This window comes from Diadema setosum, chromosome 21 (assembly GCF_964275005.1).
Source record: "Diadema setosum chromosome 21, eeDiaSeto1, whole genome shotgun sequence".
NCBI classification, from domain to species: Eukaryota; Metazoa; Echinodermata; class Echinoidea; order Diadematoida; family Diadematidae; genus Diadema; species Diadema setosum.
Window position 1 is genome coordinate 12,532,369 of NC_092705.1, and position 14,783 is coordinate 12,547,151.

At 39.1% G+C, this 14,783-nt stretch overlaps 2 protein-coding genes across 3 annotated transcripts in view; one reads left to right on the forward strand and one right to left on the reverse strand.

Annotated features, from left to right (window-relative positions):
• Nucleotides 1-11,555, reverse strand: part of LOC140244295 (conserved oligomeric Golgi complex subunit 7-like) — a 29,919-nt gene extending 18,364 nt beyond the window's left edge. Inside the window, exons 1-10 of the mRNA XM_072323938.1 lie at nucleotides 11,465-11,555; nucleotides 7,953-8,045; nucleotides 7,170-7,214; nucleotides 6,087-6,227; nucleotides 5,321-5,410; nucleotides 4,424-4,492; nucleotides 3,974-4,009; nucleotides 3,172-3,292; nucleotides 2,397-2,479; nucleotides 762-872 (exon numbers count right to left, since the gene is read on the reverse strand). Coding sequence (XP_072180039.1) covers nucleotides 762-872; nucleotides 2,397-2,479; nucleotides 3,172-3,292; nucleotides 3,974-4,009; nucleotides 4,424-4,492; nucleotides 5,321-5,410; nucleotides 6,087-6,227; nucleotides 7,170-7,214; nucleotides 7,953-8,045; nucleotides 11,465-11,467 — 792 coding nt within the window. The 5' untranslated portion in view covers nucleotides 11,468-11,555. The remainder of the gene's footprint in view (nucleotides 1-761; nucleotides 873-2,396; nucleotides 2,480-3,171; nucleotides 3,293-3,973; nucleotides 4,010-4,423; nucleotides 4,493-5,320; nucleotides 5,411-6,086; nucleotides 6,228-7,169; nucleotides 7,215-7,952; nucleotides 8,046-11,464) is intronic.
• A 223-nt stretch (nucleotides 11,556-11,778) lies between these two features.
• Nucleotides 11,779-14,783, forward strand: part of LOC140244648 (uncharacterized) — a 29,139-nt gene continuing 26,134 nt past the window's right edge. For both annotated transcript variants that reach the window (XM_072324268.1, XM_072324269.1), the window contains exons 1-3: nucleotides 11,779-12,284; nucleotides 13,553-14,042; nucleotides 14,395-14,585. In XM_072324268.1, the coding sequence (XP_072180369.1) occupies nucleotides 11,842-12,284; nucleotides 13,553-14,042; nucleotides 14,395-14,585 (1,124 nt within the window). In that variant the 5' untranslated portion in view covers nucleotides 11,779-11,841. The remainder of the gene's footprint in view (nucleotides 12,285-13,552; nucleotides 14,043-14,394; nucleotides 14,586-14,783) is intronic.

The following is a 14,783-nucleotide window of genomic DNA, read 5'->3' on the forward strand; positions in this document are numbered from 1 at the left end:
GAAGAGTTGGGATGACTTAAAGGGTGAAAGGAGAGAGATGCACTCTGCAACCATTCTGTATGCAGACCATCAATATCTTTATTCCAGCCCATTTTAGACATGCCCACCTCCTGATAACAGCTTTTTGTAGAATTGGTAGCAAAACTCCTGTGATCTCAATGGTTGAGAGCTGTGTGTCAATTTTGACTGGCCACATGCTGCCTCACAGTGGCCAGCCACGGTAAACATGTTGTAGCAAGAGTATGCGCACTTGTACATGTAGCAAAGGTTCGCGCACTCAGCTAGAGATGCCTATTAGCTAGAAGACCCTACATCCTGTAATTTTGCTATGCATGCAGTAATTACTGGACATATGATCTTCACTATACCAAGCCAACAGGAAATGCATCCACTAAATTTGCCATCTGCAGATAATGTGATGCAAAAAAGTTGATTTCTGGCAAGAGAATTGTCCCCCTTTCTATAAAACAGACGGTGCACATTTCTTTTCGTGCATCAGGCGGAATAGTGTGCATGCGTTAACGAAGGAATTTAGCCTAAACCCACCTGGCTTCGCCCCATGATCCTTTGGTTTACAGGATAAAAGGGGAGATGAATAGACTGAATCTTAATTGCGAATATGTGCATGTATGAAATTTAGTGCAATATACCAATAATGCTGGTTTTACTATTAAAGTATTTATACAGAGACTGCTCAGTACTCCTCTTCCAAAACTACAAAAACAATGCAAACGAAATAAAAGATGTCATGTCTTTCTTACCTCTCGATGCCATGTTGTCAGCAAGGTTTCATAGAAAGATGGCAGCCACTCTACAAGAGATTTCTCCCTGTTTGTTTCCTGCAGTTGTTGCCACTGAAGCAACAGGGAGCTCTGCATTGCAACAACAATTGGATTGTAATGATTGCCAAATTTCACATCTCCAGTTCTTAACCCATTGAGGACGAGTCCCGAGTATACTCGGGCAAGTGTCTATGGGAAATGCGTGTTGTAGCAAATTCAGTCCGTCCTCAACGGGTTAATGATCTACTGTTTCCCCCCAAAAAGGAAAAAAGAAGCATTTTTCTTTCACAATATAGATCACATATCGTCGCTGGGGTGACAAGACCTTGTATCTGCAAATTTGGTGAAAATGACTTTTTTGGATTAATGGTCAAATAATGGGTTAAGTGATGTCCTGTCCAAGTCTCAACTGTCTTACTCCAAAAATGAAGCCACCACGGCATGTCAAAGGAAAGGCTATCCCATTCGCCACAGAGCTTTGGCCGCCATGTTTTATGGCTCTCTTGCACATTTGAAATTTCGTATATACAAGGTCTTGTTGCCCCAGCGACGATATGTGATCTATATTGTGAAAGAAAAAATGCTTCTTTTCTGTAGGGGCCTATATACAGTGCTCTAAAGCCAGCCTTTAAGCAGGGCTCAACACTAATGGTGGCCCGGGGCCACTAAAAACGCACGTCGGGCCACCAAAATTTCAGAAATGAAGAATTTGGTGGCCTGATCGGGCCACCAAAAAGGTCGGATGTTTGCCTTTGGGCCACCAAAAATAAAAGTTAGTGTGGAGCCCTGCTTTAAGTGTATGTAGACTTACATGTTGTACTGTAAATATGTGGAAAGTTAAGAGATTAGAGAAAAATGTGCAATGAATGATATATACTTGATAAAGTCACAAACATGGCTACAACAAGGTGATATGCACATATGCACATGTTCACATGGAGATGTATTGTTTTATGATTTGTTTCACTTGGCTGCTATTTAAAAAGTAAAGAATGCTTGCAAGCAAGAAACCACAGGACCACAGGCTTTCAAGTCCCCTCCAAAGCACTATGTTATGAATATGCATGATATGCTAATTCTTGTATTCATTAATTGGTTCTAACAAACCCAGGTGGTGAGAAGTTTATGGAGAAAGAGATGGAACACAAGGTGCTCCAGGAATACAGAGTTCTTGTGGTTTCCTCATAATTGTTTGGTGGCGATGTGGCTTTATAATTGTGCGTATCACAGAAAGGATGTGAGTGTTGCTGAGTGCCACCATCTCCTCATCGAGGTCGTAACAATTAGGTAATGAGGATACAGCACCTTGCCTATGGGTGCAACCACTGTAGCCAGGGGACTTGAACCAGGGACATTGCAACTGATATGCCAAGGCTTTAACCACTGAGCCTCGATGGCTCCTCTGCCCATCAAAGAGACTGAGTATCATCATCATAACGATTTCTTTTGAAACAAGGGCAGAGTTTTGTTTGCTGCATGAAAATCTAATCGTTCTAACATCAAGAGATGAACCCAACTTTTCATCTACATTATAATCTTCTCCCGTGTCCACAACAGGTGTACAGACAACCCACAGAAACAAACAAACCGTTAAAAGTTGCGCTGAAATTGTACCTTGTGACATTTGTGGTAGTAGTTCCTCAGCTGGGATAGTCTCTCCATGTCTCTGAAAATGTTGACAAACCTCTGGGCCGATTCTGTGTACACACAGCGAGATATACATTACACTTGAATCTCAGCAATGCAAACTGAGTCCTCCTTTGATGGATTTTAGCACACAACATAGAGAGGACAAATATGAAAATGCGCAATGCAAATCTATACAGCTCCCAAACACAATCACACTTCTTTAGCTTCTTCCACACAGATCTGTCTCAGCTGCTATCCTGAAAAGGGCCCTATTACTGATGTAAGTCCTAGCGTGTAGTCTCATAAATACTAGGGATTAAATGAAAATGCAATTCAGTTTGGCTGCAGGTGAAAATCAATAAGGAGTGTCTAAACAAGAAAAAAAAAGAGTGATCTATTTGCTGCAGATGAGTCTGAGATGAATATTGTATCGAAGTATTGTTATAATAACATATTCTTCTACAGTTGGAATACACACTGTAAATGTGGAAATTTTTGCGGTGTGGAAATTTTCATGCAAAACAACAACAACTAACTAACTAAAACAGAAATACTGTAAAAGCACAAACCATGGGAACTTTAGCTTACCTTGCTGAGAACGAAAAATTAATAGTGCAAAAATGTATATCTTGTATGTATGAATGTATGCATGTGTGTGTGTCTGCTTGTATGTATGTATGTATGTCCATTTGTTTGTTTGCCTATATGTATGACTGTGTATGGTGAAAGATCACAACTTGTAATGGAAAAGAAGTCCCACCTAATGAGTGTGAATTGAAGGCGCTGACAAGCTGGGGGCTGAGAAGGGCTTCCAGTCTGTTCTTCAGGACCTCTAGGCTCTGGCAACGCTCATCATAGTCCCCACAGTGGGCCAACATGCTCTGAGGGGGAGAAGCCAGGTCAGAGCTACAAATATAGCTTTAAGTGCACATTGGCACATATGACCTTTTTCTTTTTTTTCACTTGGTTAGGCACTCCACTCATTTTCAAAGCAATATACATGCAATGCACAAGCTTACCCATAATTCAACTATTTATGGAATGAATCAATGATGGGAAAGCAAAGAATGACCAGAATGGGCCATCAATTAACACCTGGGGAAGCATCCATTTCATTTTTTTTTTCATTGAATGTATCAACAGACTTTTTTTTCTATTAACATTGCAAAATATCACTTTTGCTGTCAGGTGGATGTGCTGGCAAGCATTATTATTTGATTACTTGAATAATCATTACACCAGAGATGCTTATTTCAGCGAATATAAAAATTAACGTGCCCTGCTGGTTATCATGTTATTATGGTAATCAAGATTAAGACTCTGAACACAGAAGCAAATAGAGTCTCTGTGGAATACATAAACTGCACACAAGTGAAACATATTCACTTTACCGATATGACATACATGTAAAATGCTGTATGTAAAAGTAGCCATAAGGTACTGGCAGAAACAACAACAATACCAGGTACTCATTATGAAAATATACACTCACTCTGAGTCAAATATTGAGCTTTAGTACCACACTGCAAAAATATGATACATGTTGACCATTGCTGACTTACCAAGCTACGCTGCATAGCAAGAAGCTTGTTGGCTATCTGTTGAGAGTGGGAAGGGAAACCAAATAGTTTCAAGTTGACAAGTATATTCCTTTTGAAAGAGTTCAATGATAGCATGTAGCTTCTACAGAACAGCCACCATGGTGGTTTACAGTTACATCATTTTGTTCATAGAGGTGAGTAGTGCACATAAGGAAGAAAATGTAACTGCACTTTCTTCACTTGATGTCTCCTTGAGTCACAGAACTTGTATACTGCATATTACTGAAATGAAGATGACAACATTACAAAAATCAATATTTTCTTTCCTTACAACCCTATTTGAGAAATATCCACTAAGTATTCATAAGCTTTCCTAAATCACAGTCCCCTGATACTGAAAACTCATGTAGACGTGCATATGATTGTTAACAATGATCTACTAAAGCTTGACAGTTGTGACACTGTACATACCAGCTGAACATCCTGGCTGGCAAACACTTCGTCCACATCCGCCATCAGTGTAGTCCAGTTATCTGCCTCCTGCAATAGCATCAATACAGATTATGATAGCATGAATGATTCATCTTGTATTCTGCATCTCAGACTCTTTAACCCAATGAAGACTAGTCCCAAGTATACTTGGGCAGGCGTCTATGGGAAATGTGTGTTATAGCAAAATCTGCTCATCCTCAAACAGGTCAAGGGACTCAAGAGCTAACTTTATTCTATGTACCATAGTACTTTTTTCTTTCCTCACTCCCTTCACACATACTCCCATTGGTACAGGTAGTATGATCCAGTCATTGATAAATCTAAAGTCACTTCCATCTAGTTCTATCATCAAGGAAAAACAAAAACTGCTGAACACTCGTTACAATTAGACACCTCAAAATATTTTCAACAAAAATGTGTTCAATGAAAGCAAGAGAATATTTATGAAGAGGGGCGAAGGTGTGCTATGACAGACGTTTTTCCATCAATGGTCACCTTCTGTAATGTATTTGAAAGGTCAAAATTGCTGATATACATTTTGATGAAAATGTCTGAAAAAGGAACAAGTGGGAATTGAACCAGTCATCTACTAAGATCTACGATCTTACATATTTATTTGTCCAGAGGATGACAACTGATAAAAAAAGGAAGAAAAAAAATCTGTCAAAGCAAAAACTCGTCTTGTACAGCAACTTTTTTTTGTTTGCTGCTGAGATCTTTTATAACATCACCATGAGATCTTTACAATTTGGACTTTGCGTAAGGAGAATGTATTCCACACAAACAGTGTAAAAACTGTAGGACAACACAGGCACAAACAAGTATGAATCATGCAAAGATTCGATGAAGTTCTTTCCTGTCGAGACATCCTCCTACCTGCAGGGCGTCTGATGCTGCCTTCATACGTGACTTGATGGTATCAATCTCCAGCAGCATCTTCATCGACTGGGAAGTGTCCTCCTCAACCTGGGGAGACAGAAGGCAATCTCGCATCAAAGACAACTAGAACAAGACTAATCTCAAGAAGCACTTGCCATATTGTCAATTTCTTACTTAAAAAGAATCAATATATTAATCAATCAATCAATCAAGAGATAAATAATAAATAAATAAATAAATAAATACACATAAATACATACATACATACATACAAACCTAAACAAATTAATCAAAAAATAAATAAATAGATTAAGCAAAATTATATTTGGAAGGGTCAAATCATCACTACCATTCTTCCTGTCTTATGTATGAACTTTTTTTTGGTTCTTCTACAAAATATTTTGAGTCTGAGTTTTGAGTGATGTCACATGAAGAGAAAAACAAAGCTATAGATGTGTATTACATTTCCATTATCTATTACAATCCTTTTTTGTGTGCATGGATGTAAAGATTAAGGTCAATCTAAATTTGATGACCCACTAGGTTTTGGTCAAAATCTCTGACTCTGCATGTTTTCACTACTTCATATCAAATTTTCCACTAAACATTTGTTGTTGTTTTTTTATTGATATGACAATCTTGAGCTACTCTGAAATTTAGATGCACACTATCAAATTACCATTACAGTACTGAAGTGTAAATCATAAACAAATGAATCAAGAATCCTGGAAGAAAGACTAGCCATGCATGACTTTGAGCATACCTTCTTGATGTCTTCTTTCACCAGCTGCATCTGATCCTTGAGGAAGCCAGCCTCCTGCCTGACAGCCTCCACATCCCGGAGGACTCTGGGAAGGTTCTGCAGGGCTTGCTGACTAGTCTCTTCCAAGGAGTTATTAACCTCCTGATAGAAAGATGATATTTTCATTCATTCATTTTTTTTTCCATTCGAAAGGCATGATGACATTTGCAAAATTCAAAATACATTATTGTCATGCTATATGTCCTAATTTGTGGGATCATACATTGTACAAAGAACACATCAGGCTTGTTGGAAATGATCCTTTACAAACAATCATTATTCTATTTTAACCAGGGCAATCATCACAGAAATTTGCATGATAAAACAAAGGTGGAAGATACAATGAAAAGAGAAAAGAAAAGAAAAAGGAAGAGCAATGAAACATTGCATACTCATACATGTAACTTTGGGTCATTTCATCAAAGGGAATTTTTAATAAAGTCTTTTAAATTGACTCAAAGTCTTATTGCTTTTGAGTGATGGGGGAAGGGTATTCCAAAAACAGGGTCATTGTAACACACAGATCCTGTTTAATGGGGTACAAATATTTTGAGCATTCCTTGTGTTATAATCATAAATAGAATTATGAAATAGTTCAGGAAGAATATTGTTAGAAAATTTTATAAAAAAGTACACTTATATGGGGAATAAATCCTTGAATACATAGTTCAATGTAGTCAGTTCAGAAAGGACATGTTTGTAATGTAGAAACAGTGATTCAGTAATGATAAAGGAAAATTGTAGGAGGACTGCAAAAAGGTTTATATGCAGCCAGGCATCTACATCATTTCTGCAGATACTTTCCCACTGTGTACATCATAGACTGAAATTCCTCTTAGATGATAAATATATGATTTACAGACATATCACCACACATACTGTACACTTATGAATGAAGTTCATCTCGTCTTGCTGTCTTGTAAAAGAGGACATCAAGACATATACAGTGATAACAAAATGTAGGTTAAGTTACTTTGCAATAACTTTGCAGTTATTTTGCCTGATAAAGAGATAAATACAGTATGATGTAGAATATTACATCACCTGGATAAACAACTGCAGTTTCATCACAAGGGTTGCTGCATGAGCCTGCATTAAGAGAGAAAGAGAGAAAAAAAAAAAAAGGAGGGGGGGGGGGGAAATAAGTGATAACTATCTCATCACGGTTTCCACTCCTAAAATTCATTCCATTACAAAATTCACTAATGGTGTTATGACAGTTTACTCAGAATATCATTTTGTCTTTGATTTTGCAATCTGCCTGTTTTTAATAGACGTTACTCTGGTATTTTGACAATTAGAATTCCACTACAATGAAATACATTCACTGCATATTTAGTCTTTTTCCTTACCCTGTCCATTACCTTTACCAGCACAATAATGATTGGTGACACTTAACATTGGGGATTTCATGTTAGTACCTACCCTCAAGCAAGATACACAATAACTAACCCTTATGAATACTCCTATATTTGAAACAGCCCATCTACTTTCTTCTTCTTTTCCTCCATTCTTTGTTTTCTACAACCAAAGCATCATTGCAGGGGAGCTGAACAGGAGAGAAAGAATGAGTATTTTTTTTTTTTTTTGATCAAACTTAATTTTATAAAAACCACACTGCCTGGATAAGCCTTTGCTTCTCTTCTAGGGAGATGGTCCCGTATGGAAATGAATCAGTTCACTCAGGTTTTTAGCACTTCTTCAAGTGAATTATTAACAAATATTATCATTGACTGCTATACAGGCCATGCGAGTCTGATGGCCTGTTATTCATTAGCATTAATTAGATCACACTGTAAAAGAGGTGAAGCTACAAGTGTGACTTACATCCTTTTGCTCTGGAGAGTCCTTCTGAGCACGGAATGCTGCGTTCACCCATTCCTTCACATCAAAGTTAGAATCTAGAAACTTGGAAAAGTCCTGCAGATGGAAAGAGAAGGAAAATACACACAATCACACAGTCAATAGCAGACAAGAGACATGCCCTGGCCTGCAGGAGGTTGATTGCTGGTCATTGGCAAAGTTAGGATTACATGTACCTTGTACGCCTGGGGCCCATTTCATAAAACTTGTCATCAGTGACAACTGCCATATTTCTGTGACATATTTGCTCTCAGCCAATCAGATGCAAGGATTTCAGTAGCTTGTCACATCTACGACAAGTTGTCACTGATGACAAGTCTTATGAAACAGGCCCCAGGCTGGTACATTCTGTTCAGTTCAGAGAATGTCTACATTCTTATGAATACAATTGTATTCATAAGAAGGCAGGTTGAAGACATTTTCTTGTTTGTCATAGTAAATTTAAGTTGAGTTTGCTGTCTCTGACTTTATAAATTCAGACAGAAGACAGGAAAAATGAAAAAAAAAACCAACAACAACATGTTGAATTTTACCAAAATATCACAATATGATAGAATACTGATTGCATTATGTTGTGGCAATGCAATCTGAGGGAACACAGATTAGAACATGCCAGACAGAACACCTTGAGCGTCAAATTAGTCAATATGACTGGAGCTCTCTGCCTGCAGACATACAGTGGAGGTACATGTAGTCATGTCTCCATCAGTCAACAGCTTTACGACAAGGAGACAAGTTCTGGTCTGCATTATTGCATTTATGTCCAACCATGGCAGTAGAGTTTCAACCCATCAGCACAGCACACACACACAAAGAACCAACCCAACCTAACCAAAGATCTAGCTAGAGAGAGATACATGTGGAAACTTGACTGCAGAAGAGACTCCATATTTCAAGCAGTTCTGGTAATAAATAATTAGACCTAATGCAGAAATAGATAGTGGTTCACATCAATGTGTAGATTTACTTTTTCGTATTTTTATTGTCCTGCTCTGATGTTTTTGTTGTTGTTTTAATTACAAAAGATTAAAACTTCCATTATGCCCCACTATTGAAAAAATTTTGACCATGGCTGCTAAAAACTTAAATGCCACAACTACCATTAGTAATAAAAGACATAGGTCCATATATAGCTACTTGTAATTTACACTTTCCAGAAATAAACAACTGCAGATGTTCTCAAAGTAAAATGGAAAGAGTTCCTTTTGGGACAGCCACCCCAGTTACAATGTACAGCACTACCAGTACTAAAGTGGATCAGTGCAGATCTAGGGCCTATATACCACTCTACCTAGCCTAACCTTGCTTGCAATACACACGGATGCACGCACTCGCGTGCTTTTGGGTGGCTGTCCCAAAAGGAACTCTTGCCAGTAAAATCTGCACAGAACGCACAGGACCAAACACGTGATGATACGATAGTCTTAGATAATGAAATCAAGTTATAATTTTTATCATAAAATCAATCCACACTTCTAAGTTCTACTTCTATATCCAATTTAGTTTTACATTTTATAGATACTTGGAAATGCTCGGGGAGTATTTACTTTATTTCCTTTTTTTATTGGCAGTGTATACAACCACACGCGTGTGTCTTTACCATCCAGCCACACGAGTGTGATTGTAGCCATGGCCCGAGTCGCTGGATACAGCCACACTCGTGTGTAATGTACATACCCACACACGCGGAGAAGCTTTATGCGTAGGTCCTATCGCCTATCGGGGAACATGCTGTGGGTGGCCACATCAACACGCGATGTCAAAAGCGATGAAATATTAATAACCTACCTCCTAGACTAACCTCATTTAATGTTATCTCAACATTGAGACAAATTCACTTTTTTCATTTTTAACTCTATTCTCATTTTCTTTATGTGATAAGATGAATTTAAAATCAATAGCATAATTACAATTGATTTGGGACTTTGATTAACGATTGATCATCCATCGTGTCGCTGGCCTGTATTGAGACTTCGCCTTCGTTCGGCTTGTAGCTAGCTAGCTAGCTGTGCTATGCTTGTGAACAGGTACTCGCAAATCGTGCAGCTAGCTAACAGCGCATTTTCTCTACCGCGCACACACACAGGCAGCTGGAGCGCGGGTCCGTGCTGGGGCGGGCGGCACGACTGCGCTGGCGTGCTACAGCTAGCTGCGCTGAGCGATCGCTTTGCTAGCACCCGAAGTCACGATGAAGCCCTACCACCAGCTGCAGTCTAGCGATGTCAATCCAAAGTCCCCCAATTTAGCAGCAGTTGTAACTTTGCTATTAAAGGGAAGATAAACCCCAAGAGCAATGTGGATTGAGTGAAAGCAGCAACATTAGTAGAACACATCAGTGAAAGTTTGAGGAAAATCGGACAATCGATGCAAAAGTTATGAATTTTTAAAGTTTTGGTGTTGGAACCGCTGGATGAGGAGACTACTAGAGGATATGACGTATGAGTGGACAACAATACAAAGAAAATATAAAGGAAATTCAACAAAAATTCACTTTTCTAGAATCATGAAAGAGCAATGGACCAACCTCTTTCAGAAAGCAGGGGGAATAATTGCTACCCTTAACATATGTCAATATCAAGTTGATGGAATTTGTAATTTTCATGAAAAATGGATTTTTGTAGAATTTTCTTTATATTTTCTTGGTATTGTTGTCCACTCATACGTCATAATCTCCAGTAGTCTCCTCATCCAGCGGTTCCAACACCAAAACATTAAAAATTCATAACTTTTGCATCGATTGTCCGATTTTCTTCAAACTTTCACTGATGTGTTCTACTAATGTTGCTGCTTTCACTCAATCCACATTGCTCTTGGGGTTTATCTTCCCTTTAATTCTAAACTCATCATATCAAGCAAATACGATGAAAATGGAGCAGAAAAAAATATTTGTAAGAAAATAATATGAAAACTAATAAAAGGTATGAAAATGAGTTTACTTTCATCGCTTTGCACGCAAGCTGCTTGTGTGGTGTTCACGTGCTTGACACGCACGGCGATCAGCTTCTCCGTGTGTGTGGGTGTGTATACATGTACATTACACACGAGTGTGGCTGTATCCAGTGACTCTCGCCATGGCTACAATCACACTCGTGTGGCTGGATGGTAAAGACACATGCGTGTGGTTGTACTTCTACTTGTCTACACTGCCTTTTTTTTTATTAGGCCTACTGCTTTAAATTATTTTGAAATCGAACACCGATAAGATGAAGCTGTGGTAAGATTTACAAACCTACATCATCACAGCTAGGCTATACAACCATGACCACACACCATCCATCCAACTGAATTAGACTCTCTAGGCTAGTTCTAGGAGGGTTTATTTATCTGCTCTCTTCAAACACTACACATATTTCTACATTTGGGACTGAGAGTCTAAATGTACTAGAAGGTACAGAGGCAGACGGCAATAAGCCTACTCTACCCTACATGAATGAGCTACTTTGTTACAATAAGAGTGAATTGTACATGTGGCTTACCATTACTGACTGAAAAGGGCGTAATTAAACCTCATGGCACGCACAGCAAGTGATAATAAAATTATGTTTTTAGCTTGTCACCACCCGACGTGTCAACAAGAGCAAAAGATTAGGGTTATTTCAGTTTAAAATTATCTTATAAATTCTACACAGGAACTTCATTGTCGTGTTTGAAAATTATAGGTAAACTGATATATAATTATGTGAAATTAAATTATCCATTTTGGGTGGAAAAGTCATCGTTTATTTATTTTAATACTAAATAGTTATAACGATCTCCAGTATGACAAGTTTCGCAAATGGCGACACCCACGCGAGCACGATAAGTCAACGCCATATGATTGATTTCAAGCGTATTAGCTCGCCTTATAGCTAAAATGCATCGGAATCTGTATCAACAAGCCGTGCGTATGCATGGCTCTGATTTTGCAGCTTTAGTAGAGGAACACCAGGGGGAAAATGTTACTTTTATTTCTGGCATAAACGCGGAACCGAGTAATGGAGAGACTGCGGGGGACGGCGAACAGCGGGAATCTGTTGCAAGCAACGCCGAGCCTGTCCCGTCGGCAATACAGCGTGGGGGCGCTAGGCTCACTGGTACTCTTCGGGACCTTGTTCAACCCCACATGAACATTGATTCCAGTGCTGAGGAAGGATCATCAAAATCAGACACTTCTCCTGAAATATTGCCGCTTGGTGTGCCAAGGGAGTTGCACGAGCCTTTCAACGAATCCAGCAAAAGTTCAGAGAAGCATAATAGAACAGGAGAAAATCACACTCATACTAGCCACCACAACAGCAAAATCGAAGAAAAAACAAGGTAAATTTTAAAGGGACTGTACAGTACTGGTTGAGGTGGGGATTCATGTTTTGAACATTCCTAAGTGAGATAATGAAAAGCTTCTTATGAAATATGAAAGAGCATGTAATTTTAAGAAGGATTCAACATTTATTTGATGAAAATTGGTTTTCAAATGGCTGAGATATCCAAAAAAAGTGCTATAAACTTTACTGCTAATAAACTGCCACAACTTTATTAGGATCTCTTTGTTTCATCTTGTATTTGGATATCTCGGCCATTTCAAAACCGATTTTCATCGAATAAACTTTTGATACCCCTTAGAACTGCATGCTCGTGACATCTCATAGAATGGTTTCTGAATATCTCACAAAACGTTAAAATCCTCACCTCTACCAGAACTGTACACACCCTTTAAAGTTAGCTGTACCCTGTAGCCTGTAGTGTAGGGCCTAGTGTGTAGTGAGTGTAGTGTAAACCTACCAGAATTCAGTTGCTTAAGGTTTTCTGCAATATTTTTTCAACTAAAATAATGCATACAAAATCCTATCTACAACACAACAATGAATGTTAAAGGACAAGTTCACCTTCATAGACATGTGGATTGAGTGAATGCAGCAATATTAGTAGAACACATCAGTAAGAGTTTGAGGAAAATCGGACAATCCGTTGAAAAGTTATGAATTTTTGAAGTTTTGAATTTTTGAAGTTTCTGCTCACCTCAGTCACTGCTGGATGACAAGACTACTAGGTATTCTACAGCTGATGATGTCACATGCATACAACGATATAAAGGAAATATAAAGGAAATTCAACATATTTTCACTTTTCTCACATAATAAGAGAATGCTTGACTTCCCTCTTTCAGAAGACAGGGAGAATGTATTACCCTTAATGTACGTCAGTGACAAGTCGAGGATATGTGCCTCTTTTTTTTTTTGTCAACCCTCATTCTTAACACTGGACTTAATTCCCACATGCTTTGGAAAAGTTGTGCCAATTTTGTATTTTTGATGGTGAAATTTGGGATTTTTGGAAGTGACTGAGGGACTTTCCAGTTGTGAATGACAGTGCCACTATGCCAGTCTGTGAAATTATGTGATATAATGCGTATGTTGTGACAAAAGAATTTGCTGGCTTGTGATTAGTTATAAGTGACTAAAAGATCAGAGTATTATATGTACAAGTAAGGCTGTTAAAGGGAAAAAAACCCACATATTTACAATCCTGAAATGGTCACTGTGCACAAGTGTTTGCAAAGAATATCTGTGTATTCTGTCTTATTTCAGCAACACCTTTGCGTCAAGATTGCGCACCTTCATTGCCAAGAAAGCAGATATCCTCTTTCAGCCTGCTGCAACCCAAGAACATGACCAGTCACCTTGTGTCGAGGACAGCGAAGATTTGGACTACTATGCCATCCTTCCGCCAGCGGAGCAATTCATGGAGGTGCCTCCGGACGACGCCCGGAAACGGCTCTTCGAGATCCTCAAGGCGGGGGACATCATTGGCGGATCAATCATCGCCATCAAAGACTTTGGGATGTTCATCCGCGTGCTCTGCCTGTGTGGGCAGGGCTCCCGCTACATCCAGAATTGTGACGTGGTAGGGCTGCTGCCAAAGGGCGAGCTTGGCGACCGGTTCTCGCAGAAGGCCGAGCTGGAAGACTTCAGGGTCATGGATGTCGTGAGATGTCTGGTGGTCAAGGCGGACCCAGTCAATGAGAAGATCATCTTGACAATGAAGAATGACAAGGAAGATAATGAAGCTTATCCACTGGTATGTAGTACACCCCAATCCTTTTGATTCTCCATTCTCTGATGATAACCATTGTAAGAAATAACTTAGATTAGCTAATAAAGTAATTTTTTCTGATGACTGTGCATGTATACAAATTGTAGCGATATCGTTCACACAATCTTGTATTTATGGCAGATGTATGAAAGTAGTGTATTAGTTACCAACATTATGTCTTCTATCAGTCCATCACAGTTTGTTTAGAATCACATTAAGCACTTGCCAGTGACAGAGATGGAATGTATAGACTGTATGTAGTAGCATGGCTCAAACAAACTGAGAGTCATTTGGCCGAAGTTATGTACAGGCACTGCTGCATGTCTGCTTCTCACAGGGCATCGTCAACGAGGGCGCACTTCCCGTCCACTATCGCCGCTCTCAGACCCAGCTGGACACAAGAGAGTCATATGACGAGATGCTGGACAACACACTGGGCTTTGACAACCCATCAAATGTTGCGTATCTTGCTGACATCTTACACATTGATGACAAGGATCCTCCTTCCCTCATGACAAGTCTGCAAAGGTAATTGTCCCCGCCGAACGAGTTCGAGCAGGGGACTATGAAACGGGCTCCGTACGTGTGTGTCCGTCTGTCCGTGTGTGTGCGTCCGTGTGAGATCAAAATCTTCAATTTGCTACTTCTCTGTCATTTATGAGCCAATTTTGATTCTGTTTGCTTTATATGATAGCACTACATAGGAGCTTTGAAACTTGTACACAG